This window comes from Dipodomys spectabilis, unplaced genomic scaffold, assembly GCF_019054845.1.
Source record: "Dipodomys spectabilis isolate Male_0828 unplaced genomic scaffold, ASM1905484v1 ptg000321l, whole genome shotgun sequence".
Taxonomy (NCBI): Eukaryota; Metazoa; Chordata; class Mammalia; order Rodentia; family Heteromyidae; genus Dipodomys; species Dipodomys spectabilis.
Window position 1 is genome coordinate 715,705 of NW_024870998.1, and position 27,925 is coordinate 743,629.

The 27,925-nt window shown below is 52.5% G+C and overlaps 1 protein-coding gene across 14 annotated transcripts in view; it reads right to left on the minus strand.

The window, feature by feature from the left end:
* Lrrfip1 (LRR binding FLII interacting protein 1) overlaps nucleotides 1-27,925 on the minus strand; it is a 122,561-nt gene that overhangs the window by 3,968 nt on the left and 90,668 nt on the right. For 2 of the 14 annotated variants that reach the window (XM_042702327.1, XM_042702328.1), the window contains 10 exons: nucleotides 26,042-26,119; nucleotides 19,569-19,604; nucleotides 19,005-19,130; nucleotides 17,209-17,280; nucleotides 15,341-15,511; nucleotides 13,604-13,696; nucleotides 12,566-12,658; nucleotides 11,356-11,448; nucleotides 9,875-10,016; nucleotides 2,002-2,051 (listed from right to left, as the gene is read on the minus strand). In XM_042702327.1, coding sequence (XP_042558261.1) covers nucleotides 2,002-2,051; nucleotides 9,875-10,016; nucleotides 11,356-11,448; nucleotides 12,566-12,658; nucleotides 13,604-13,696; nucleotides 15,341-15,511; nucleotides 17,209-17,280; nucleotides 19,005-19,130; nucleotides 19,569-19,604; nucleotides 26,042-26,119 — 954 coding nt within the window. Of the gene's footprint in view, nucleotides 1-2,001; nucleotides 2,052-4,859; nucleotides 7,717-9,874; nucleotides 10,017-11,355; nucleotides 11,449-12,565; nucleotides 12,659-13,603; nucleotides 13,697-15,340; nucleotides 15,512-17,208; nucleotides 17,281-19,004; nucleotides 19,131-19,568; nucleotides 19,605-26,041; nucleotides 26,123-27,925 lie in introns of those variants that run through there. The other 12 variants (XM_042702313.1, XM_042702315.1, XM_042702319.1 and 9 more) reach the window with 10 other exon arrangements.

Consider the following 27,925-nt stretch of genomic DNA (forward strand, 5'->3'; position numbering starts at 1 on the left):
AGGAGAGACCATGAGACTCCTATCTCCAATAAACCACCACAAAACCGGAAGTGGCGCTGTAGCTCAAGTGGTAGAGCGCTCGCTTTGAGCTGAAGAGCTGAGGGACAGCGCCCAGGCCCAGAGTTCAAGCCCCATGACCAAAAAAAAAAAAAAAAAGAAACCTGCTGGGCAGTTTATTCTGGTAGTATTCTCAGGAAGGAGAATTGCTTTTTTAAAAATTTTAATTTATTTTTATTAAAGAATATCATCGGGGCTAGGAAGGTGACTCAGTGGTAGAGCGCTTGCCTTGCATGCATGAGGCCCTGGGTTCGATTCCTCAGCACCACATAAGCAAAAAGAAAAAAGCCGGAAGTGGCGCTGTGGCTCAAGTGGTAGAGCGCTAGCCTTGAGCTGAAGAGCTAAGGGACAGCGCCCAGGCCCAGAGTTCAGGCCCCACAACCGAACCCCCCCCCCCAAAAAAAAAAGAGTATCATCAATGAACTGTTTTCTAACTCGGGGCAAGAAGTTATTTCTGAAGTGGAAGATCCTCTGGGACTCAGGAGACAGTGTATCAAATACTTAAAACATGTAAGTTCCTGTACCCCATGCTTATGTACAGGGAGGCCGGAAGGGAACACTCAGAGCCCACTGGGAGAGAACTATTGCAATGAAGTCTCAAAGGAAACCTTGTCCTTTCTCACGGCACTGATCCAGCTGCAGGTTTCCTCAGAGGTGCTGGCCAGCCTTCAGGGAAGTGGCCTGTGTACACTTCCTCTCTCAAAGACAGAGCACACGGTGAAGGGCAGGTGAAGGCCGGCTGACTGCCGTGGCTGCATCTTCTAGTATCCAGAGGTGGGGTTTCCCTTGCTCCTCGTGTTTAATTTCTAATCTCTGGAGTCATGAGTAGAGGCTCACCTGCCTTCCTCCTCCCATTCTTCTCACTGATTACAGACCCAAGGCGCAAACTCCTCTAAGGAGATTATTACAGAATTACAGTGGGTGTGTGCTCCTGAAAACACACAGGAGCTTTGAGAGACTCCTTCCACTGTATTCAATGCTTCATCCAATTCTCAAAGAATCTAATAGATGGTAAAAGGCAATTGCATTTGGTTATGAGGGGATTGGAGGAGGGAGTTTCTTTAAAAAGTGGCTGTGGAACACTTTCATATATAAGAAAGACCAGTGAGGACTACAACCTGCTGCTTTTCGGGAGGGGCAGAAAGAGCAGGGAAGCTACAGTTTAAATCATTTTAATCAGTTTTACAAGTGAACATGCTGATTTCTGAGAGCAGAAAATGGATCTTCATGGGCAGGCAGTCAGGGGAGAAGGGGACATCATGACTGGGACACGTCTTGCCTCTCAATGGTTAAAGTTGGCCTTCCATTACATTTACTCAGCGCCATGGCTTTCAGTCCTTGTGGCATCCTCACCAAGCCTCGTATGACTTAGGATGTTCTATTCGGACAAAATCACCAAGTCAACACAGCTGGTTGGTGTGCTAACTTTTTAGGCATGATGTTTTCAGGGGTTTTCTTCTTTCTCCTTGCAGCATTGAGGCTTGCAAACAGGGCTTTGGGCTTTCTGGGAGGTACTATACTGCTTTAACCACATCTCCAGCTATTTTTGCCTTCATTGTTTTTTAAACAGGGTCTTTTTGCCCAAGCCAGACTATTTATTATAGCTCTCTACCTCTATTATGTTAACATATCCATTCTCTCTCTCCCTCCCTTTTCCTCTCCCCCCACCCTCTCTCCCTACTATTTATATCTTCTCCATAGCCTAGATGACAGCTATGTACCACTCTGCCCAGCTTCTTATTGGCTGTAATAGAATCTCGTGAACTATTTCTCTGGGCTGGCCTTAAACTTCGATCCTCTCAATCTCAATCTCCCAGGCAGGAGAATGAGGCACCATGTTCAGTTCTACAGATTTTCCACATAAGCTAGAAGTAAGACGGAGAACACTTATGGTTTCAGGTGTCTTGCTCAAGAACTCATAAAATAGTAAAAAGGTTGTATTACCTGTTCCAGTAAGCATTCTCGCTCATCGACAAGCTTTTTCAACCTATTATCTGAAGAAACCAGAAAGACATAGGTTCAGATGAATCCATAAGCTGCACTTTTTAGCATGCACTAATTGAAGAATGCTCATTCAAGTTAGTGAAGTGATGCAAGTCATTATACACATACCACGATGAATGAGGCCACAGACAGGATGGGGAGGAACTCAGCCAAGGGGGTGGCGCCAGCCTCCCGACATGCTTCTCGTCAGGAGGGCCTCCGGCTCATGCAAACAGGCTAATCTTCTACTTAGGTTAGCATGCAAGAACGCTAGGCAAACCACACTGCAACACAAGATCTCACAGGCTTCATGTTTAACATCTTGAGCAAGGTATAAACACACTGAAAATCAATGTTCCAAGAGCAACAAGGTTTCCCTTAGAATTCCTTCCCACGGTTACATCCCAGGTGAAGTTCTTGGTTCCCCTCTGTCTCACAGACTCACTAGTGCAGAGCCTTGCCTCTGTACTTATGAGTTCCACGCCCACTGACAACATAGTTGCCCAACAGTTCTGGGCTCTGGGATTCCTCTCACCCCGGGCTCCGAAGGGTCTGTGTCACTCTGAGTGCCAACTAGAATCTTCCAACCCACAGCGGGGACCACCAAGGCTTGGGGAGATTTACACTCATTTAAATGCAAAATCAGGGCAACAGTTGGTGATGTAAATGCCAGTGTACGTCATATACATACACAAGGCTGTGGGCACTGTCATCAGCCCATGCTAGCCCCGGAGCTGCTTGGGCAAGCTTTCGCTGTGCTCTCTCCTTCAGATGAGGCAGAGGCCCGGGACATCTGAATGGCCTTCTAAGGGTGCCCCTGCCCCCTGCCGCAGTGGACCTTCCAGATCCAGACTCTCACCTCTGGGGTGGAACCCTGGCCCCCCATCCTGAGCTTTCGTTCCTGCCACACTTCCTGGCTCCAAATTCTTGAGTGAAAAATTACCTTTGAGTGGCCGTGTGAAGAGAAAATAATTCATATAAAATACACCTTTGTTTTGATTTAAAAACCAACAGCCAGGCGGCCCTCGGAAAGCACTGACATTCCCAGTGCTTCACCTCGATCTGGTCTCCATTCCAACCTGAAAGGCGGGCTCTTGCCCATCGGCACCCTGAGGTTAAGCGGCTCGTTCCAGATCAAACATTGGCAATGTGTATTTTGCAGTCTGAGGGCTAATTTCAGAGAGCAGGTGCATCGAGGGGGCTTTGGCCGTGGATCCACGGGTCCCCTTGACACGAGGCCCCCTCTTCCCATTGCCCAGGAGTGTCCCCCCTCCTCCCCCCTGCGTGCACAAACATGGGGAAGGGGGTGGGATTTTACAAACAACCAAGCAACTATCATATTTCTTCTGTCCCTTCTCACTGACTTTTCTGAAATCCACCAGGCAGCCTCCATCTCCCGAGGCCAGGAGATGAAGTGCCAGGCCCACTTAGTTCTGGCAGGAGGCAGAGAACTCTGTACAGGGCAGAGCACTTCCCCACACCAGCAGCCACCAGCTGTCCCAGCTGAGGAGGAGAGAGGGATAGGAGATGGGGACAAGGGAAGAGTCTGAGGACTTTCCTTCTGGAAGATGAAGCGTTCTGCACACGGCTACCACACGGCCTAGGCAGAGGCCCTTGGCACAGCTGCCATCCTGTTCTTCCTCCAGGGGCAGGACGCTGCGGTGAGTCTTGGTGTGTTCCCTGCACGATGAGGTCACGGTGCTATGTGAGGATGCAGCACATCCGTGGAAAAGGAGACAAACCCTCTGACACCCCACCTACCCTGGTGGCCATGTGCCAGGGTCCTCGAGAGAAGGGAGATGTCAGGTTCAGGCCACTAGGTATTCCATCACTGGAAGTACTAAGCATTACTAATAATAATAGTACTAAATACTAAGCACATACTCTGCAATGGCAGAAAGCAGTGAATGCTTACAGGCTTTGTGAAATTTTCTGTACCCTGTTCAGACACTTACACACCTCTCAGCTTCCCTGTTTGCCTTTAGACTCAGCATTACACCTTTGAAGGAGTCACATGATCCTACACTAGCAACTTTCTGCTTTCACCGGAAAAACAGCCCCGCTTTTGGCTTGAAGGTCTCAGTGGTGAGCCGTTTTCTTCCAGTGACAAAGGGGTAAAGATCATCTGTGAGACACATGGGGGTGGGGAGATGACAGATTTGGGGTGGCTGAGCGGAGGGGGATGCGAGCCCGACACGTGCTGGTGAGGAACAGGAGAGGGAAAGGAAGCACTTAAAACGGCCGCATGATGTCAACGCTTGGCGACTCAGTCGCTGGCTCACTCCCTGGAAGGCTCTGGAAGGTAGAATGAGAGCTGTTTTCCAGCGTACATTCCAGGGTGAATGTGTCCTGCTTAAGTTACAGCCGCCCTACACAGCCCTGGGCCGCCTCTCCAGGGCTCCTGCCTTTCTCTGTCTGTGACACAGCTGGAGTTTTCCATCCCCACCGTCCTCTTCTTCAGGACGCATGCACGGTCATAAGGTTTTCTCACCACGGTCCTTACACTCCCAAACTCTCCTGGTCCCAGTATGGTTAAGCAGAGCACCCGAAGGAGACCCCCCTCAATCAGGATCTGACGAGGACGGCCCAGGGAGCACAGGAGACACAGGAGGACCACCAAGTCTTCCTTTCGGGGGCCCCTCCCTGGCACCAGGCTGGCCACCAGAGAGGAGCTCACTTATCACTGAGGAAGGCAAGAGCAGGAGGTCTGTCTAGAACCCTGGAGTGGCCCGCAGAGTGGGCATGGCTTCAAGAGGGCACTGTGTGAACCAGAGCCAGGGCCACAGCTCAAGGACCCAAAGACCAAAACCACAGGCTTGTAAAATTATAAAATGCTTTTTATTTCAATTACATAACCCTTAGGATTGCCTCAAATTCTGCTGAGGTTTTGGTCCTTTTGAGTTCATTTATATCTTGTAACAGTAGTGCAAGTTGACAATTTCACAAAGGGTCAACAACTCATAATATACATTCCCTTGTGTTTAAAAAAATTTTACAGTTACTTTTTATTCAACTTTACAATTCTTTTTAAATGCGTCTTTATATAGAAAGTATGTATCTCCTTCAAGTAGATCAAAGCAAGAAACAACAAAAATATTTATGCCAAAATACCAAAAGTTATTCAACTCTTTAAGATACCCTACTCTATGCAAACTACTCCTTAGTAATTTGTACGAAAGGTATCCTTTTGTATTTTTCTTTGGAACAACAGTTAGACATTCAACAGAGAAATAAATTTGAGGTTATATATTTGTTAAATGACAGTATCTCCTAAATTCTACAATAGGAAGTGAAATGTCAATGTATCACTTCCAGAAAAAAAAAAAACCTTTAAAAACTTTTTGTAAAATGAATTTGGTACATCATCAACATGGAACCACAAAATAAATGCAGGTATCATTGCAATGAGATCTGAAGGCACTGGTGTGGGATGTGACAGTTCTGGGGAAAGGCAGGGCATCTCTGCGCCCTAAAACCATCAGCTGTTGTTCTAAGGTGCAAGTCTTACCACTCAGTGACCTAGATGCTGCGTGTTTATCTCCTCTAAATAATATGCCATATTGTCTCTAACGTGCATAGTAAAATTGAATATGAATGCACATGTATCTGAGTGAGATGTAGCTATTTAAATATCCATAATATTCATAATGCAGAAATCTAAGAATGCTATTTGGTCATTTCAGTTAAAGGCTGATATATTTGGTCAAGAATCACCACATTCATATTGACCTAAGGCAAATATTTTTACTTTAGGCTGGAATACAGATAGTGAAGGCACACACTATGGTTTGGCATTTATCACGGAATGCTCTCGATTAGAACTTGAAATGAAAACGAATGTGTCTTTCTAATCTAGGTGATCACCTCAATGATTAAATACTAATTAAATACTAATCTATTGGTAACAGTCTATAACTTAAAGTGGATGATTGTCATACAGTACTTCTACAGCATTTTAGAACATTCTGTGCACATGAGCAATGGAGAGGAAAGACAAGGGTCTCTTACGATTGGATTTTCTGGGCGGAGTCCTCAGCCTCGCTCTGAAGCCTGTCTTCCTCCACCTGCCCTCCCTGCCGCTTGCCTAGGACATGGTACAGTCTTCTTTGCTCTTGCCCTGCTCACTCCCTGCTCCTTCTGAGCCGAGGTCTCCCAGCTCCCCTGCGGATGCTGACAAGTCATCACTATCCAGACTGATACTGTCTAGAACTTTCCCAGCTGTCTGACCTGAGTGTTGGGCATCTTCAATGCCCTGGGAGGGACTTTTATTTTGAGGAGGGGAGCTGCCGTTTCCTACTTTATTCTTGGGCTGGGCGGGACTGCTCTGAGTGACACCACCAGCATCGCTCTTCGTAGCCTGCCCATCGAATGCATCGCTAGCGCGGGAGCCTGCCGACGGGCCTGCGCCCTCACCGGAGGCCAACGCGTCTCCATCAGCTGCCGCCTCCCCTTCCCTTTGTTCCACCCCGTTATCCTCGGGGATCATTTCAGTATTTTCTGGACAATCAACATAGTCATTGCTTCCTATCCCAATTTCCTGTTTTGGATTTTTGGTCGTCTTGTTTAGGGCTTTGGTAACTCGGTTTCTGTCAGCAAATGGTGCCTGCCCCTCGTCCTCAGCCCCCCCTGTACCCGTGTTCTGCCGTGTTAACGTGTCCTTGACATCTTGCAGGGATTCTACGGGGGCCTGCGCCTTTTTCTTCTTGTTTTTCTTCTTCTTGTTCTTTGTCTTCTTCTGTGATGAATCCAACGCCTCCCCCTGCTGGCGGCTCTTTTCCAGGTCAGCTGCATTTTCGGTGTCTGCTCTCCCGGGGCTGCGGGCGGCTGCCTGCGCTCTGGGGGTCTGTCCGTCTGTCTGGACGGGCTCCACGCCCCCCTCCTCTTCTGCAGTGCTCTCCCCCGCTGCCTCTGGGCTCTGCATGGGGGTCCCCTGGAGCTCGGCTCCTTCCTGGCTGGGGAGCTCTCTCTCTAAGCTGCGCCCCCGGCCTGTGTCCCACTCCTCGGCCATGCGCGTCCCCTCAGGACTCACGGCGTCCCTGCCGTGTGCGGGAGGACCTGAGGCCGCTGTTCCCGCGTGCTCCCCAGCTTCAGCTCCCTTTGCCACTACCTCGCTCCCCACGTGGTTCCCCTCCGGGTCCCCAGAGACTGGACTGCCCATCTTTTCAGTCTCCGGCATCCTCCCGGGGACGGACTCCTGGTGGGACGGTTCCACGTCCGTCTTCACATCCTCCGGCTTTGCTCCTTCCCGACTCGCTTCGGCGTTCTCGCTGTGGTTCTGGGTAGCCGAAGCGTCCTCACTGTGCGGCACAGGCCCCGGGCCGGACGGCTCTCCGTCTACCTGGCGCGGAGGGCCAGACTGCTCAGGGGGAGCTCCGGCCCCGCCGTCCGGCAGGTCTGCCACCCCGCCTGACCCTACCTGCTCTGGACTTTCACAAGTGTTCCCTAGACTCTGGCCTCGCACCTGCCCCTCCCAGCCGGCACTTGCTAACGGTCCCGAGGCACTGTGTTCAGAGGACCCCCGGCGCTCAGCACCTTCGCCGGGGAGCCAGCCCTCTCTGTCCACACACGCCTCTCCCGTGCTCTCCTCGTGCTGCTCTTGCTCAGCGTGCTGCGAGGTTTCTCTTTTCCCCACAGTCTCCACAATTTCTTTTTTCACCTCCACTCCATTGGCTCTTCCTAAAAGACCATTGAGAGAATTGAAGGGACCCCAAGATGCGGTGACCAGTTAATACAGAGTAAAACGCCAACCCGTTCTAATGCCCGCCCTGCCAGGTGCTAACAGAGCATCACCAGAGAATCACATGGAAGAGAAGCCGTTGCCAGTTCTGTGCGGCAAAGCAGCGATGGCATTAGTGCATTTCTGACCAGTGAAGGCCACAGCCACAGGCCCCCGCGAGGGTGGCCGCTGTACACCTGTAGGAGCTGCTTTCCAAAGGTGAACTAATAGGAAGAGCTCTGATCAGGCAGACACGCGGCCCCAAATGCTGGGCTTGAGCACAGACCGCAGTCCACACCAACCGTAAGCACCGTCAGACTGCACTGCACCCACACGGCCCTCACAGTGGCTTCAAATCTGTAAAAGGCTATTCATCTGGCGTTCAGAACTCAGCTTTTGAAGGAACAGGCTTTTGAAGTAGCTCCTGCATGGCAGAAAGAAATCTAGGGTCCCCCACCCAGGCACTGTCGTCCCGACAAAGCACCCTGTGTCTGCCCTGAGCACCCCTGCTCTGTCCACCAACACTCAGGCAGGGAGACGCTCCCTGCAGCCGCCAGTGAACATTGGAAGTCAAGGCAACCACATAATTCCATAGCCAGCCATCACTGCTTCAGAAGGACAACCGTCTCTCCCTCCCTCTCTCTTTCTTGGTGGTACTAGGGTTTGAACTTAGGACCTTGTACTTCCTGGACAAGGACCTTACCACTGGAGCCATGCTGCCCCTAGCTCTAGAAATAGGCAGTTCTGTTTTCCTGTTTGGGGTTCTCAAAAGCAAAGCTACAAAACTCCAGTCTGTTAGACACCACGCTGCTGGACACGAATGCCTGGCCCTCTTACCATCTAGGGGTCTGACCCCAAGAAAATGGGAGAAATATCAGTATTTCTAGTAATTTTGACTATTGTTTGATAATGTACTATTATTTAATGCTGTTCATCTCATATTAATGAAGTAGGCTGCATGCATAAATTTAAAATGCGCACATACTAGGAAGCCCCAGTAGTTTCTTTACAGATGGGCTGTGCCCTCAGAAAACTTTTGGAGACAACTTACACATGTAAATTGATCTTTCTGGCTCTTTAAACATCTCATAAAGCTTACCAAAGATCTGTACAATGTGTATTTAGACAGGAGCAGTATGATCGAATTCTTAAGTTACTCAGGCACCTCTTATAAAGGTGTTATAGAAATTCTTTTTTTCTTTTTTAACAAAAACCCTCCACATAGTTTACAAGAGCTGTATTTCTTTAGAGTCTCCACAGATCCTGAGAGATGGTGTCTACACATACATGCTAAGAGATAAGATGAAGGTGTCTGAGCTGCAGTTGAGCCTTAGACGTTGGCTCTGTTCCCACCTTATGAGGCCATCAGCTTCCAGGGCCAGATGGGCCAGATCTCAAAGCCAAATACCATGACAGATGTTAACTGGTGAATATTTTCAGGTGACTGAAAATACTCCTATGAGCTACTGGATTCCCCCGCTTTATATTCTTGCAGAAGCAAAAAGATGGCAACAGAGATCACTGGTGACCCCCAGGTGGGTGAGTTCTACCTCTTACAGCTCTGGCCACACCCCCTGCCAAGGCTGCCTGTCCACCTGGGGGCAGCTTTCAACCATGACATCCTCCACTCCCTCCAAGCATCCCTGTGCTATGCACAGGAGCCTTGTGCACGCAAACCTCTGCAAGACACAGGGCATGCAGGAAGGATGGGCTGATATGATTAGCTATGCCGCTCCCCCGCTTGCTCTACACCCTGATCTAGTGACAAGTCTGTGAAGCCATTCACAGGACATATCTGAGGACCAAACAGTTCTCTTAACATTGTCACATGATTTCGGCACTATTTTCTTTCATTCACAGTCTTACTTGGTAACTTTGAGAAGCAAAAGAAATGTGTACATGAGCCGTTGGTGGTAAGCACTGAACAGAGATGCATGCCGGACAGCACGTGTGGGCAATCTCATCATCGGCAAGGACATGACCATGGAGTGACAGAACAAAGGGCATGCGGTGTGACTGTTAATTGATCAGTGGTGATGGCTTTGGTCGTAATAATGCACGGAAGGTGACCCAGTGCCGATTGGGAGGCTGAAGGATCCAAAGGAAAACAATGCTTACCCAGCGCCCCGTCGCCAGCTGACTGGGGGGTACTGAACTCCTCCTTTGTCACCTTGGTAGGGCCTTGGTATCCAACATTATTGAGTGTGTCTGAAGTCTCTCCGTTGGTAGCTATTTCTGAATTTAGGATTATTCCATGTTTCTGGGAACAAAACACACTCACTGTAACACTCAAGAGATAGCAGGCTAAACTGTATTTCATTAGTAATTATAGAAGAGGAAGATACATCTCCTGTAGAGGGTGGCCATGTCAGAACAGAAAAGTGCCTGGCATCAATCTCATGATATCTAGGCAACCTCCCAAAACTGCTTTCTTATGTGTTCCATGATTGAGTTTGCTGGGAACAAGATCCTCCTAACAGCACCCTTTGAACTATGGGTGATGCCTGTAAGCAGCTACCAAGTGGAAAACCGAGTGAACCAATGTGAAGGAACCTGTCATTGTAAAGCTCTAGCCAAGGCCAGGTGCAGTAGCTCATGCCTGTAATCCTAGCTACTCTAGATTAGATCTAGAACTGCTGTTCAAGGTCAACCTGGGTAAAAAGGTCATGAGAGCCCATCTCAACCAATTGAAAAAAAAAAAAAAAGCTAGGCTGGTGGCAGGGTCATTCACAGGAAGCATCCACAGGAAGCTCACTGTCCTGGCCGGCCTGTGCATAAACTTGGGACCCTATCTGAAAAAAAAAAAGTGAAACAACTTACGCCCTGGCTTGAGTTTAAAGAACAAGCGGCTGTGGCGAAGCGTGGCAGCACACACCTGTAATCTCCGCATTGGGAGGTGGAGGCAACCGGATTCTGAGTTGGACGACAGTCTAGTGCCAGCAAACGTGTCATTCATTTCTTGGCGCTGGTTTACTGAGTCCTGCTCGACTGCTCTGGCTTCGACCCAGCAGTTGAGGAGCAGGCTGGACCATCCCCCGAGACACTGCTCTCTCTACACACAGCTCTCTCCAGACACTGCTGGGGCCAGCACCCTCCCTCTCAGTATCATCCCTGCCTGCAGGGCCTTGGCAGCTCCCCAGAGCCCCCTGCTGGGCTGTCATGGTCACCAAAGACTCCTCACATGGCCCCACAGGACGTGGAACTCCCTCTCCTAAGGGCTAGCACATGTCTAGGTCTAATTACACAGACAATGTTCGGTTGGAGAAGTCCCTGGACCAGAGGCTTTGGAACAAGAAAACAAACACATTCTCTAACTGAATAACACCCTAGAGTGCTAACCAACACTTGTGGGGAAAAAAATCCTTTAAATAAATGTGGGAAAAATCAGAGATGGAATTCGGAGCTGCTTTCAAGATCAGCTGCTCGTTGGCCTCCAATCGGCCTGGGCCTAACGCCCACATCTGTACTCGCGTCAACATACGCAGACCCTGCCGGTGACCCCCAGATTTGAATTTATTGGCAGAACACATCAAAGACATGAAATGATCTCCAGGACCCACAAGCCACAGAACCCCAGAAACGCAGCAGCGGCGTCCTACCTTTAGCTCCTCTTTCAGCTTGGCTATTTCTTCTCTAAGATCATCTCGTTCACTCCTTACGGAATCAAAGAACTCTTTCTGCCTCTCTAATGCCTGAGTGTGCGCAGAGCCGAGAGAAGGGAGAAGGCACAGACCAGCAGGTTACTAAGGCACAGAACAAGGAGGCTCCAGCGTGCAGAGCACCAATGGACTTCAGGCACAAGAAAGCATCTTCTTTAAGGATACAATCGAAAGGCAGGCAGGGAGCATTCATGCTTCACTCAGTCTAGACACCCAGGAAATGCAAATGATCACACACCTGTGTGTGTGTGCATGGTTGTGAGATACACAAAGCCAAGCAGCGTGGAAGGAGGCTGCAGTATGGCATCGTTTTCTAGCTTAGTTTGAAGGAGACAGGAGTTAACAGAAGTGATGCAGCTGCTTAAACGAGGGATAGAGTCAGAAGAATTGCTGAACCACCCGCATTCTATAGTCTCGCTGCTTTTATACACAAATGGATCCAGAAGTTGTTGTCCCCGATAGTGGTCTATAAGAGTGCATCGGTGAGCTCCCTTGCTCTCCTCTCTCTTCTCCCTTCCTGTCCTTCTCCCTCCATCCGTTACCCGCCCCCCCCCAACCCCCAACATGGGGGAGATGTCAAAGTAGAACCACGACAGGTTTCACATCGCAAGCCTGTCCATGATGTGGCTGTATACCCTCTGGTCCTGTGTCAAGGCTCTGCCACAAGGGGCTGCTGGTTTCTGGAAACGATTTGTCACTGTGGATCAGCAGTGACTTGCTAGCATTCCTCTCTTCTAATGGTCACTGCCACCATGGGTGGAAGGAAAGGGTCAGTGGAGGCCTTCCCTGGAGAGACTTCCAGGTGAGGGTGTGGGACCCGGCCTCTGCCACCACACCTCAGCTTCTGCAAACCCTCCCGAGAAAAACAGAACTCCAGCCAACTCCAGAACAGGGAATTCTGGGGTCTGACCCTCCACCCGCAGCGCAGCATGCCCACTGTCCTCACTGCTGGGGTGCCCTGTGCTCCCAGGGCTCACACAGGGCTGCCTGGGAGAGAGAGTCCACCTCTGGAAATGTTGTGTGATTCCTTCAAACTATGCTGCTGCCCGCGGCATGCACACCCACACCAGCCATTGCTTCTGCACACAGGGACGGCCTCCGCTACGCGGCAGCCCGTTGACACAGATTGGCAAAGACTCGAGACTCCTACCCCTATCTTTTTGTCTTTCCACTCTATGGTTTCCTGAAGATCAGAAATCTCCCTGATATAACTCGCCTGTTTCTGCTGTAGCTGTCGGATTTCCTGAGGAAAGGAACAGATAGGAAGAGAGCAGATCAAGAGTTAAGCAGGAAGAAAAAGCCCAGTGCCAGATGACTGAAGAACTCCAGCAAGGTTTTCTTTCTTCAAGCCTGAATTCATCAGTGCTCTAGAAATGCACAGTTCCATGATTTATTCTCTTAACAGTTCTGGAGATCAGAAGTGTACAGAGGCCTGAGTTCCTTTCTGGGGCCCCAGAGAAGAATCTGTTGCCGTGTTTTTGACCTCACGAGGACTCCTCGTGACGGTCCTGTGATGCCGTCGGGCACTGTCGAGGGCCGCGCTCTGCCTCTGAAATCAATGCCCCACAATCTCCCTGCCGTGCTAGCCTAGCTGCATTCACAACTGAGGACAACGATACTAAAAGCGCAACTATTTAATGATAATAAAAAAATTTAAAAAATGGCAGTCTTATGATTTCTAGGAACTAGGAGGTGGACACCTCGGGGGAGGAGCTGTTACTGGATTACTCCTCTCCCAGGAGAGGAACGCTTTCCCGAAGTAAGGCATCCAAGGTGATCTGAACCTACATTTAAAAAGTTATTACTTTTTTCTTAAAATTGAATTTTCTTAAAATTAAAATTTTTTAGCATCTGTCAAATTACTGAGTTGTGTTTCCCCAAATTCAAACAGTGAAGTCCTGACCTCCAAGATGACTGCATTTCAAGACAAGGTCATTGGGAAGCAATTACGGTTTAAATGAGGAAATGAGGTCACAGGCGGGGCTTTGATCAGACAGGAGGAATGTCCCCCTCCCCCACCCTGCCCCTACACCTTGGCAGGGCCTTCATCTGAGAGCCTGCTGTCCAGAACTGAGGAAAGGAATGGCTGGTTGTTAGAGCTACCCGGTCCGTAGTACTCTGCCCCGGGAGCCTACTCAGTAACAGGAGGCAGCCATGTCCAAAGGCACAGCAAGGAAAAGCGGCCTACCTCAAGCATTTCTTCCCTCTGCTTCAGCGCCTCCTTCACCTCGGCGAACTGGAACTGCAGGACGCTGTGCGCGTGCTTCTCCCGCTCGAGCTCCTGCGGGGGACAGAGAGCACGCTGGGAGGGGCGGCCCTGCCATTCTGCTCCGCGCGCTCACCGCCGCATTCCGCTCAGGACAAATGACTTGTTAGGGTGTCATCACTAGTTCTAAAGCAAGCAACACCCCAAATCCATTTTTCGGGCTTTCGAAGATGCTACGAAGACTTCCTGTAAAATTAACCTTGAGCAGTGGACGGGACTGGTGGGGGCTTCCTGGCCACTCCCAGGCAGGGCCCCTGTTCAGGGCAGTGCCGGGGTGGGTGGGACTGTGTGAGGTGGCAGCGTGTGGCGGCTCTGCTCAAGGGCTGCACTCCAGGACCAAGTAGCAGGCATGGAGCCTGTGGCGGAGCTGCCCCTGGGTCCGCCGCACCTCTGCAGGGCTCACCCTCGTCCCGGGGCATTTTTGTTCTGTTCTGTGGGAGCACTGGCCTCAGGAGGGCGTGGCACCCACTACGGTAGAGCCCCTTCCCTGGAGGGGCCTTCTGAGAAGGGACAAGACCCCGGCTCTGCTCCCCGCTTCCTCCTCCTAGCTGTGACAAGGCCCATCCTGTCAGGCTTGGGAGCACCCCGAGGTCCCCCCTGGCTTCCCTACAATGAAACTTGGAGCTCCTGGCCTGGCCACAGAACCAGGCCCAGAGGGTGGTGTTCTAGAAGAGCTGGAACACACCGCACTGTGGTACCTTGCTACCAGGATGGGGCCTGGTGCACTCTCAGGGTCACCCCTCCCTCCCTCCCTCCCTCCCTCCTTCCCTCCCAAGTGCTCTCAGAGCTCAGCTGTGAGAACCGAGGGAGTCTCCCGTTAGCTGTAACTCAATTCCGCAGCGGAGGAGGAGGCCCGTGTTATCAGTGGGACCTTGGTTTTCCCTTGAGATTTTGAGGATGCAGCCATTAAAAGTGACCCACACGTTACATCCCCTGCTTAGCTCAGGATCTCTGAGGAACCGGACAATGTTCTAGGGTTTGAAAAACCAACAAATTCCTAACAATGAAATGTAAGTATGCCGGGCTTGTACATGGCAGCTAAACCCAGCTTTGCCAACCCAGCCGTGTCAGCAGCTTCAACCTAGGCTCAGGCTGGTTGTAAACTAGCAACAAATTAATTCCAGTGCTTCTTCCTGAAAACTCATACAGGGCGGTGTCTTTCTCTGAGCTTAAAGGTATTCTTAAATGAAGGAACTGTGCCTTTTCCCTATCAGCAGAAAGTTAACTGAATACAATTTTCTTAAAACCCTGTCTGTCCATGGTGTTGAGAGAAAATGAAAATCGCTCGTTAGCAGGAAGTTCTCGAAGCATCTGACTGTTCCTTATCAAGGCCCCTAGTGCCTTCACAGGCCTGTGTCTTAACACTAACATTGGTAAACGTCCTTTAGTTTGCTGTTGAACCTGTGCACGCTGACATTTCAGGACTTAGCCGAGAGCCTGGGAGTCTTACGTCAGAACTAGAGTGTCCTGGACAGAGGGAGGGTGACAGTTTAAAATATGCATGAGCACGATGTACATGCACGTACACGCGCGCGCGCACGCACACACACACACGCGCACGCACGCACACACACACACACACACACACACACACACACACACGCACACACACCTCCCACACACAAGAATCCCCACCATTCCCCACCCCCAGACGCTCACCTTGCTTTTCTCCTCGTAGAGCCGCTGGGACTCGGCCAGCTGCTCCTCCAGCGCGAGCAGTGTGTCTTTCAGGGTGTCCACCTGGTACATGAAGTTCGTCTTCTCATTGTCCAACTGGGCATTGGACACCATGGCCTTCTTATACTTCTCCTCAACTTCTGCTAGTGAGTCCTGCACAAACCGGGCCAGAGTTGTGAAGGTGCAGTGGGAAAGCTTGGTGCTCTCCTAAAACCTCCACTCTAGGCAGAGACTTTATTTCTTAGAGCAGATGAGCCAGTGAGAAGCACGGGCTATGTTCAGTGCACAGTTTCCCATCGCTCAAGTAGTTCCCAAATGTCTTGGGGTGAAGGCCAGCCACCCCCTCCTATGTCAAGGGTTGGTCAGGACGGCAGCGGTGGCTGAGGCCACTGTTCAGGGACAGTCTTCCTCCACAGGGACGGCCGCCTGAACGGTTGCTGCGGTAATCACACAAGACGTGTGGCAGAGCCTGGGACGACGCCGGGCCCTGGCAGTTCACTCAGCGCCACCATGGGCGCCTGTGGCCCCTGTTCTGACTACGGCACTCGGGAAGGATCAGTGGTGACGTCAGAGTTCTGACCCATCAGGAAACGGAGGCCCACAGGTGTCCACAAGAAGACCGTGGGGAGGGCAGGGTCACGGGAGCCTCCGAGAGGGCTCGGCGGGATGCGCCTGCCGTGCCTCCCGGGGCTCTGGCAGGTCCCAAACCATGCACACAGGGAGGCCAGGGCCAAGGGAACAGAGTGGGCGGAGATGGCGACCGGGGCCAACGACCTGAAGCCAATGAGAGGCGTGAGCAACTTAGGGTCCTGTGGGGAGGCTGCCCAGGGCGGACCCGGCCTCGGCCTGCACGTGTGTACCGAATGGCTCGCTGGCTCCCCATTTATACCAGCTGGGAGCTAGTCTTAAACTCCCCCCTCACCTCCCTTAAAAATTTTTTTTTGGCTGGTTGTGGAGCTTAAACTCTGGGTCTGGGTGCTGTCCCTCAGCTCTTCAGCTTAAAGCTAGCGCTCTACCACTTGAGCCACAGCTCACAGTCTCATGGACTTTCCTGTCCAGACTGGCTTTGAACCGTCATCCTCAGATCTCAGCCTCCTGAGTAGCTAGGGTGACAGGTGTGAGTCACAAGTGCCCGGCTTTTTTCCTCTTTTAAGTAGAGCCTATAATTATGAACAGGATGAGTTAGTCAGGTGATCTGTTTGGCGTCTGTTTGATCTGTCAACCCTGAGGTCAGACGACTGGCTGGGTATTTTCTGGGGAGATGAGAAGGCAGGGTAACAATCCACCACCTGCTGACTGAGTCAGCCCTGTCAGTGCTGCCGGAAGGACCTCCTGGCCCTGTTCCTTGGCAGCGGCTTCCTCGGGGCAGCTGCTCACCTTACTACCCACCAAGGGGGCTGCTATACTTCCCACTGGAACCCGCACATCCCGAAAGGAGCGGTGCATGTAGACACTCCAGGGTGACATACATTCAGACCTTGCTTTGATCAGCAACACCTCACAGCATGCAAGCGATCTCCATAGTGCGAGAGCATGCGTGTTAGGACATGGAAGAACCGTGAAGCAAATCAGACCTCACATTTCTGTATGTGGCCACTACAGAAAGGGAAGAGAACCAAATCTGGGCAGTAAGCACGGAACACTAAATGTGGTGGTGACCTCTCCTACGAGGGTCCCAACTCTCGGCATCGGTTCAGAAGCTGCACAGGAGAGGAATGCACGCCATGCTGCCTCCTCCGGCCCCGGCTCTGCACGCAGGGCCTCTTCAGGGTGAGCACACGCCCAGGCCGTGCGGGTCGGCCGCAGTGAAGGTGCGTTAGTACTGTGGCCCACACGCTTGTAAATGGTACCTTCATCTCTTTCAGTCCCTGCATGTATTTGCCTTCTACATCCTGAATCTGGTCCTTCAACTCATTGAGTTCCTGGGAGAAATGGCACAAAAGGTAAATGATGTCGAGGAAAAGAATGGACAGAGATCACACACACCTGAAGCTTTTATACATCTAGGTCCTTTCTTCTGGGCAGCCTTCAAAAAAATTGGTTTTTGTGCCAGGCACTGGTGGCTCATTCCTGTAATCCTAGCTTTGAGATCTGAGGATTGAGGTTTGAAGCCCGTTTGGGCAGGAAAGTCTATGAAGACTATCTCTAATTACACACACACACACACACACACACACACGCAGAAGTGGAGCTCCGGCTCAAGTGGGAGAGCACTAGCGTTGAGCAAAAAAGCTCAGGGACAATGTGTAGCCCTTGAGTTCAAGCCCCAGGAGTGACACACATGTATGCACGCACACATATACACACACACAGTTTTCTGAAACAGGTCCTTGCTATGTAGCCCAAGCTGACTTCAGACTCGATGTACAGCTCAGCCTAGCCCCAAACTTACCATCCTCCTGCCCTAGCATCCCAAGTGCTGGGATTACAGGTCTGCACTACCATGCCCAGTGTGTGCTGAATCTCCCCCCCACCCCCTTCCCTCTCTGCAGTACTAGGTTTTCACTCAGTAGTTGTCAAGCAGGTACCCTACAGCTTCATTAGCCTTGCCCCTAGCCCTTTTGCACGGTCTTGCTTTTTGCCTTACCCAGCCTGGACCGTGATCCTCCTATTTACACTTCTTGCACACTTGGGATAACAGGCACATGCTGCTATGCTAAGGGTTTTCTGTTGCGAGTGGGTATTTCACAGTTTGTTAAAGACTCTGAGATCCATGCTGTGATGGTGGCGTTGGAGATCAGCACATGCTGCCCCTGCCCCTGGGCCTCCAAGTCTTCCCCCTGCCTGTCTTCCTCACCACCAACTTCCTAGTGCCTGGGTGCAGTGTCTGGTACTTGCTGGACAAATGCCTACAGCTTCAACCCAGTAGGATGGCAGCCCATTGCACCTGTGTGCCGAGCAGACTCCCCCGAGGTACTGTGGGCTTGCAGCTGCAGTTCCAGGGAAAGTGGCTAAAAGCCTCTTTCTGCTTTGGCATGTGCATAACGCTGGGCCCTGCTTCCTCACAGGAGCCCCTGTGGGGTGCGCTTCAGTGTCTCTCGGTCTCGGGGTGTTCAGATAGCACCAGTGGGCCAGATGCCTTGCGCCCCCAGCTGTAAGGAGCAAAGGGCCACCCACAGAAGCAGTCACAGCAGACTCCAACACGACCCGGCCCGGCTCTGCCCTCTGGTGCCCAAGCTTTCCCTGGTCAGGTGCACCTGCCCCAGTGTCCTGAACACAAAGTACTGTGCTGGGTTTCTCTCTCACACAGAGAATATCACCAGGCGCCTGGCCCCATCCTTGGTGACAAGGGTATAATGGAGAATGACGCCTGCACTCACAGTGGAAGAACAAGCCGTTAAGCCACGGGGGTAGGGTCTACAAAAGGGAAAGACACATTCCAGGCAACAGAGAAGGCATCCCAGGGCAGGGCCCTGTGCCAGGGCCTGGCATGCATCGGCTGCCTAAAGCCCCAGAAAGTATGCGCAAGGGCTCACGGGGGTGCGCAGTCAGCTCAACAGTGGGGACAGTGCTGGCCCAAGCACAGAAGGGCAGAGGGGGCAGCAAGGCCTGCTCCACGGTGGGCATGACCTGCCCTGTGTCCTGGTCACGAGAACTCTGAGCTGTAGGGAGGGCAGGGGCCAAGCTTGACAGATGAGCATCTTACCTTAATTTCCCTAATAGAAGCCTCGGTGTCCATGGAGATGGAGGTGTCTCCGCTTCCCCTCCGGGAGGAAGTCCCGCCCAGAGAGGCCAGTGTGGCGGCAGACAAGCCGGGCATGCTGCGAGACCCCTGCAGTGTGGAGGACATGTGACCGCAGACAAACCCAACGTGACTCATCAGCCTACGGAGCAGCAGCCTGTCCTGCGAGGGGCGCTCTACCACTTGAGCTACATCCCCAGCCCACCGCGGCTTTGTTAATCCAGCGGCTACACTGGCTAGTCTGCCACGGGTTTCTGGTATGCAGTAAAGATGGGTTCATTTTCAGACGCCCAGGACCCGGTAGGGCTGTCGCTGTGCTGGGCTTTTGCTGTCTGCACGATTCAGCCAGGACACTCTAAGTGGCTCAGAAGACAGCACGCTGGGCAGGCCACCTACCGAGCCTCACGAGAGGGTGAACACCTTTACTAAACGCCAAGTGACCTGTTCTCCTATGAGTCTCACCTGTGAGTTTCAGGACTCTAATTAACGAATGACCCCCAAGACAGAGGCTTTACAGAAATTCCTTACCTTCTCAGTAAAATCTTTCTCTGGCCTCTCTTCAACCTGTAGAGGAAATGGATAAATATGAAATACTTTAAAATGTTAAATGGGTAATACCTGCTTAGGGAGTAACATGAAACAAATACAAAATCTGAGTTTCCTCCATCACTTAAAAACTAAAAGGTGAAACTTTTCAGAATTGGGCCTTTCCCGTCTGTCCTGTATGGACAGCAGAGCCTCAGTGGGACCCAGAGCAGCCTACAGAGCTACGAGAAGGGGCACACTGGTGTTGGGCCCGAGCGGGAGGACTGCCTGGCTGCAAGGGGGCCCAGGAACCTGGGCTGAGCTGGCTTGGGAGCTACTTCTTCCACAGCTCAGCATCCAGCAAGAGACCAAGTTTCTGCACACTGCAGGTGTCTCTTGCAGAAAGCCGAGTCTGTCTCCAAACACTGCGAGAGCTATCAACCCCCTACTCTTCCCCGTCCGTCTCCAGAGCTACTTCCTGCAGCCCAGACAATGTTGATCCCAATCAACAGAGAGCCAAACCTTGGCTGGCAAAGGCAGGTCACAGCTTGGGCTGAGCAGATAGATCCTAGTGGTCTGGGATGCTGAAGACATGCATGCTGAAGTTCCAGAAAACTGGACCAATCAGGCTCCACCAGACATCCAGGGCTGGGACCCACCAATGAGGTAGCTGTGGAGAGGCCAGTACAAGCTGGCCATCTCCAGACAAACACACTGAGCTCTCACTGGGCCAGAAACCCAGGTTGTATCTTCTGGTCCCTCTCCAAGAAGGCGCACCAACCGCTCTCTTCCTGCCTCCAGAATCCTTGAACTTCCAACCTTCCCTTCACGGACAAGAGACCAGAAGTGGCCACCGCAGTTGCACACAGTGGAGCACAGAGGATGTGTTTCTCAGATGTGTGTGCCGCACACTGGCTTGACTACACAGTTTGGGGTGCGGAGGCAGACAACCGACAAGGCAGGGAGGCCTCACCACCCCAGCAGTGCAGGAAAGCTCCGCTGGGCAATCTGTGCTATGGGGACATTTTAGCATTTCAGCCATGGCCCTTCTACCTGAGAATCAAAGTATTTCTGAAACATTCAAATGAAAATGTCAGGAAACAGAGCTGGAGTGGTAGGGTCTGCTTGTAATCCCAGCACTTGGAAGGCAGAGGTGAGAGGATCGTACGTGTGGCCAGCCTGGACTGTCACACAGAGAGCCTGTGTCAAAAACCCCAGCCACAAGCCAAAGTCGGAAAAAAAAAGGCAATTAAAAAAGCAAAACAGAACCCCACCCAACCCCAAATCAGGGAATAAAGGAAAAGCACGGCGTCTTGCACCTCGCGGCTGAGAAAGCAACTCACTAAATCTCCCGGGCCCAAGGCCTAATTTCTCAGACTGAATTTGTGAGATAAAACCAAGGGGAGTAGTATAACTACTCCTCATGCACACACTCCTCCTCCTCCTCCCTCTCTACCCCTTCCTCTGGGAATTGAACTCAGGGGCTCATTTTTGCTCAGCTACATTCCACCACTTAAACCATGACTCCAGCCGGGCTTTTTGCTGGTTATTTTGGATATAGTCCTGGGCTGTCTTGGGATCTTGATCTTCTAGATATCAGTCTCCTGAGCAGTTAGTAGAATTATAGGCATGAGCCACCAGTTCCCTGCTTGGGGTATGTTTTTAAGTGGAGGTTATACAGAGAAAAATTAAAAATTAAGCTCTTAAAGACATAGCAAACGTCTCTTTAAAATAATACAGTGAATTCCATTTTGTTTGTTTTCCAAATTCAAAGGGACACATAGTTGTCAGCGATCCTCGGACTTAAGTTTGTGGGGCAGTGGGAGGGACACACCCGTGGAGCCACCATGCCACTGGCTCCCACTAGATGGCAGCACTGTCAGGCTGCCTGGGGTCAGCGTGTGTGCGCCAATCCTAAGTCTCCACACAAAAGGCAGATAAGTGAGCCAGATGGTGTGCTTAATTCTGACATAAAACACATCAACCCCTAAAAATAACACACCAAGAAATGGAGGGATGACAGGATTCTGACACACAGCTGCTGCATGAGCTGGTGGGTCTGTGTGGAGACAAAGCCAGCAGGACAGAGCAGGCGGAGCAGGACTGGGGCTGCTGCTGGCCGGACGGCTCCAAGGGCCTCCCCACCGCACGGCAGACCATGAGCCACTGGAGTCTGGGACATGGGCCTCCCATTGTGGAAAGGGCAAGAGTACGTGGCTTTATCACCTCCATTTTCTGATTGCTACTCAGCATTTTGAGTCAGGTGTGAAAACTTCACACTGATGCGTTTAGAAATGACCTTTACTAGCCAGGCGCCAGTGGCTCATGCCTGTAATCCTAGCTACTCAGAAGGCTGAGATCTGAGGATCCCGGTTCAAAGCCAGCCTGGGCAGGAAAGTCCATGAGACTCACATGTCCCATAAACCACCAGAAAACCAGAAGTGACACTGTGGCTCAAGTGGTACAGCGTTAGCCTTGAGCTGAAGAGCGCAGGGACAGCGCCCAGGCCCAGAGTTCCAGCCCCATGACTGACCAAAAAAAAAAGGAAGAAAGAAATGACTTCAACTGGTCTTTCCTAACCACCACTGAATATATGCAAAACTGTTTTTTAAAATCTATTGCAAATGTCACTTCCAAAACAGATCAGTGGAAATTTAGCTTCTGCGTGTGCTTTCTTTTCCAAACATGTTAATGTAGCAATGATACTTTATATGGCGATGGGTTTACCACAAAGCCTCATGGACACATGTTGAGTTTTCATGTATTAAGTTTTCCATGTCACCCTTTTCTGGTTCAATGTGGGGGTGCCTGTCCATGTACACAGCTCTCTTGTGGGGAGTCTGGCTCCCCAACTCCCAGCCAGCACCTAGCCAGCCCCAGGGGGGAAACAAAACTCCCATATCAATGCCATGGCAATGTCTCGCCTAAAACACGAAGTGGACAACAAGCAATGCTTGGGCCACACTCACGTTACGGGTAGTTTCCCTTATTTAAATAACTGTACAGCCTACATTTAGGGCTAGGGTTTGGTGCTCTAATTCCAGTAACATCTGTATCTTCTTGAGTGACTCATCCTGGAACTGCTGTACTGGGTCCAGGCCTGCTCTCTACCTGGCGGCTGCCCGCCTCTCTCCTGAGGTGCAGGGGGCTTTGTCCTCTCGTTCCAGTGGGCAGTGAGCCTGACTCACCATCCACGCTCTCCTGGAACAGGAGAGGAGATCGACAGGCCCCGGCTCCACTCAGAACATTCCCGAAGGATGTCTCAGCAATGTGGTGGCTGCGCGGAACTCCTGGGGGATGGTGAGGCCTGGGTGATACAGCGGGCTGGCTTCCCGCCAGCTGCTCTCTGCTTGGGTGTGGCTAGGGCCCCGTTGGTAGACTCCGTTCCGTCCACCCTCCGAGTCTGCCCTGCTAAGGGCTCATGCTATCTAGGCCACGGCATGGCCCGCCCTGGTCTGCGTATGCCGGGAAGGCAGGGGTGGGTCCGTGCTGGTCACGCTGTCCCCTGGTGATTCTACCTGCTCCATAAATGCTGTGAGATTCCCTCAGGGAGATCCTGGGCTGGGGGAGGGAAGAAGGCGGCTCATCCCGGGGTGGGAAGGGGGAGAGTGAGCTGGTTCTGACAGCTCTCTGCCTTCCCAAGGGCGGTAACCCTGCTGCGTGGGGCAAGCTCCCAGGCCGCCTCTCCCCTGCCCCGGGCACCAGCCTCGCTTCCCTGTCTGAGGATGTGAGACAAGCTGGCTGGGCATGGCACCAGCTCACTTTGTGTTTCCTCCCTGGGGAGCCCTACCCTTTGTCCCTGGCCACAGACCTCTGAGATCATTTCCACCAGTCTCGGAAGATGAGTAACTCCATCATGTTATGGCCAGGACAACTCCAGCCCAGCAGACACAAGTTAACTGAGCTTTTTCTATGTAGGGAGGGAAGCTGCTTCTAAAGTTGCCACTAACTACTGTGCTGTCCACATGCAGCTCAGGAAGGTAACACACCTGGCTGGATGTCCAAAGCCAGGCAGAGAGCCGTGGCCCCTGAATCGGCCTGGAACTCCCTGCCTCAGCCTACTTCCTGCTCTGTGCCCCTTCCTGGAAGGCCAGGTTGGAGGGTCACTGGTCCTGGCCTTGTCCCCCCAGGGCCCTGCCCCTGACCTACGGCACCTCCCTCTCACGCAGGAGGCCGGGAGATCTAGGCTCAGCCTTCTGGACTTCTTCCCACCACAAAGGCCGAACACCCGTGGATGCCGTCTGTCTACCCAGCCCCCAGCACAGGCCGGCCCTGCCTTGTGTGACACTCGGGGACAGGAAACAGACTTGTGCTGATCTGGCCTGAGAGGAGCAAGAGTTGTGGAGGTGACAGCGCGTCTGCCTTCAGCCCTTGTGACAGCAGGGTGTGCCAGAACCTTCACTCTCCAGCCTTGGGGCCAGCGGGGATTGCAACTGCTGTGCCTTCTAGGGAGCCGCACACTGGACAGAGGTCAACAACCACACACACACACATGCATGCACGCACGCACACACACGCACGCACACAGGCACGTACACACGCACACACACACACACGCACGCACACATGCATGCACACACACACACGCACGCACGCACACACACGCACGTACACATGCACACACACACACACACACACGTGCGCACGCACGCACGAACACGAGGCCTCCCCATGTGAGGTGCTGACTGCCTTGGTCACACTGCTAGATTCTGACCTTTGCTCACAAGTGAGCCAGAAAACGGCATGGCCGTCTGCTGACCTTTGTGCAATGAGCAGTTGGCCCAGAGAAAAATAATCGCTCGAATCATCTCTGCATGGAACTGGAAAACCAGCGCTGGAGAGCGCAGGCTTCCCCACCGCCGCTTCCAGTCCCCCCAGAGGACACATGCCTTCCCACCCAGAGAGGATGGACGCGCCGCGGGTCTGGGCATCGCTGGGCTCTGCTCTGACCCACCAGCCTCCTCACACAGTACCTCCTTTTTTCCTTGGCCCTGGGGATCCCCAGGACATCCAAGAACCCCCAGAATGTACTGTGGGTCTCTCTCTTTCTACTTAGGGCCGTTTCATGTGAGCAAATTCTCCAAAACTTAGAAAGCATATGAAAGATGAATTTTCACCAAATTTTAGTCTGTCCAAAATGGCTGTGCCATGCTGTGACTTTATGCTGATCTTGAGCAGATCCACCGAACGTGTGAACCAATGCCGGGCATCAGTGTGAACTGAAGCCAGGGCTTCCAGGCAGAGGCGCTGAGGTACTGGGGGGCTTGGAAGCTAAAGGCAGTCACCTTTTGTAAATTGTAAATCCTTATTCCCCCCCCCCCCCAGAAGGGAGGAGTGGGTGAAAGAAGCATGTAGAAGTGAGGAGGAGTTTACATTAAATTTATTACAGAGAAATCCGTGTCCCCTGTGGTTTGGAAGTTCCCCGGAGGTTCGCCTACCGGGGCCCAAGTCAGCCGGGGAGCTCAGAGCTGCCAGGAGCCCTCAGTCCCACCCAGGGAAGCCCGATGCGTCAGCTCACGGCTGTCAAGGTCCGCATCAAATGCAAGAAACCAACCGGCAGCGCCACATCCAGGAGAACCAGCCACCGAGGCTCGTCCATGGGCAAGACCCAAACTCCCTAGCGCTCCAGTGAGCAGGAGCGTGGCTTGAGTTACAGGCACCAACTACACGCAGCGTGGAAGCACATTTCAACTCCTCCATGGCTGAGGTTAAACGCAGCAGGGAAAGGGATCAGCTGGGCCTGGCTTGACCTCCACTCAGGGCTCTGCGCACCAGCCCTGGGGCGGGGCGGGGTGGAGTGTGGCCCGTGGCCTGCTCGCTGGGGTAGCCCACACCTCCCCATCACCAGTACCCGACGACCCCCTCTCACATCCCTACCCAAAACTCTTCTGCAAAATCCTCTTCTAGACAATAGTGAAGGCCTCAAAAGGAGCCTCGCGGCGGGGGAATTGTGTAAAATCGTGAGACCCTGGACACCCACAGGAGGATCCGGCTGAGGGCCCTGGCCTCCTGACGAAGCCTGGCGGGCTCCGCCGCACAGTGCTCAGGGTCTGAGAGCCGAAGGGGCAGCGGATGAACTCGGGGAGCCACAGGCATTTTCAGGCCCAATAACCATTACTGGGTGTTAACTCTTCGAGACTTTTAAGTACAGAAAGCACCACAACCACACACGACTACATTCCGGCTCCCCCACGATGGAGGTCCCCCGAGGAGCCGACCCTGACAGCACCGCCACGCCTTTCACGGCCCTGGAGAAACAGCACCGCAAACTGACAGCCCCCGCCAGCTCCTAAGTTCCGAACCGCGTTTCCCAACCTCATTTACCTGGACCCAAATGAAATAAAGCACAGAAAGACTCCATCCTAGGCTGGCTTTTGAAGACATACATCACTTTCAAAGAGCAGAGAAGGGCAGGTGGGGGGGGCAGGAGGCGGCAGAGGGGGTGGAGGGGCAGTGGGGCCCGGAGGCAGACTTACCACGGGGCTGGCCCGCGCAGAGCTGGCCCTGGAGGAGGCTCGGGAGCTGGAGTTGAGGTGGCTGCTGTACTCCGACGGCTGCCCGCGGGGCCGCCACAGGACACGTAGACAGAAACAAAGGAACAGGGTCAGAAAGAAGCAAAGAAAATGGAGGCCACGCAAAGCACACATGAGTTAGTCCCGAGGTTGGCCACACGCACAGCAGCGAGGAGGAGAGAGTGAGGGTTAGGAGCAAGCTGCACGCTCACCGCTGTCACGCGGCCCGCGGGCCACCCACCACAGCCGGAGAACAGAATCATCCGCTCGGTAAGAGGATGACACAAAGCATGTGATCCCACCAAACCCTCAAGCCGCGGCCCGGGCTGGGGCGCAGCAGCAGTTCTGTACAGACGCAAGGTTTAGACATGGCGCTCTGCATGTATGCAAGGAAAACTTTACTTCTCTACAATCTGTGCGTGTGGAAACAGGATGAGGCACAGGGTCGTCAGAGCTGTGCAAGGCTTTTTTTTTTGTCGGTCGTGGGGCTTGAACTCTGGGCCTGGGCGCTGTCCCTCAGCTCTTCAGCTAAAGGCGAGCACTCTACCACTTGAGCTACAGCGCCACTTCCAGTTTTCTGGTGGTTTATTGGAGATAGGAGTCTCATGGTCTCTCCTGCCCGGGCTGGCTTTGAACTGCGATTCTCAGATCTCAGCCTCCTGAGTAGCTAGGATTACAGGTGTGAGCCACCAGCGCCCGGCTGTGCAAGGCTCTTAAGCACTAGGTTACCTTTCCTCAGTCTACCTGTTCACCTGAGCTTTCTTGCTTTGGAGAGGGAACTAGTGGAAACGGAATTACGTGGGGGCACGCTCTCATCTGGTTTGCACTGGTCTTCGGTTTACTCTCAGACCCATTTTCATGTTACTAAAATACCATTTAGGGTCTCAGGGACCAGGCAGACCCTGGAGCACCCAGGAGCACTGCTGAGAGTCACAGCCCCCTCTGCCACTGAAGGCCCCTCCTCTCCAGCCTGGCCCCGGGCACCATGCCAGGTGCCGGACCGTGCCCGTAGATGCGTGGGCATTCTCCTAGTTGCAAACTATGAGGAACCAGAGATCTTAGCGGGTGCCTGTGATTCAAGTACCACCTCTCAGTTTGCCCCGGCCCGAGATGTAGCCCCGCATGGCTCTGTTGTTCCCAGTCAGTCCCCCAGGCTACGCCTCCCTACACTTCTTGCAGGGGCAGGGAATGCCTGGCCCGTGGGCCATAGAAGGTCTGTGCAGCCATTTGGTCCATGAGAAGACACATCACTGTACCTCTCACTGGCTGCCTGTATTCCTATTCTGTATGCTGTAAATGCTGTTATAAACACCCAAATGTCTGCTTGCCAAAGAGACCTCCCAGAGCCCTGTGACGTAACCGCCCCCCGCCGCCCCCCCCCCCCCCCCCCCCCCCCCCCGTGCGGGCCCTGGAGCAGCACTTGGACTAGCACTCAGACTGTCTCGACTCTGATTGGACTAGCACTCAGACTGTCTCGACTCTGATTGGACTAGCATTCAGACTGTCTAGACTCTGATTGGACTAGCACTCAGACTGTCTTGACTCTGATTGGACTAGCACTCAGACTGTCTTGACTCTGATTGGACTAGCACTCAGACTGTCTCGACTCTGATTGGACTAGCACGCAGACTGTCTCGACTCTGATTGGACTAGCACTCAGACTGTCTCGACTCTGATTGGACTAGCACTCAGACTGTCTCGACTCTGATTGGACTAGCACTCAGACTGTCTCGACTCTGATTGGACTAGCACTCAGACTGTCTTGACTCTGAAGTGTGTCCCACGTGCCGCCTCATGGCTAGAGTCACATGGCAATGGGGGAGTAGCACAAGTCAGAAAGTTCTGAGT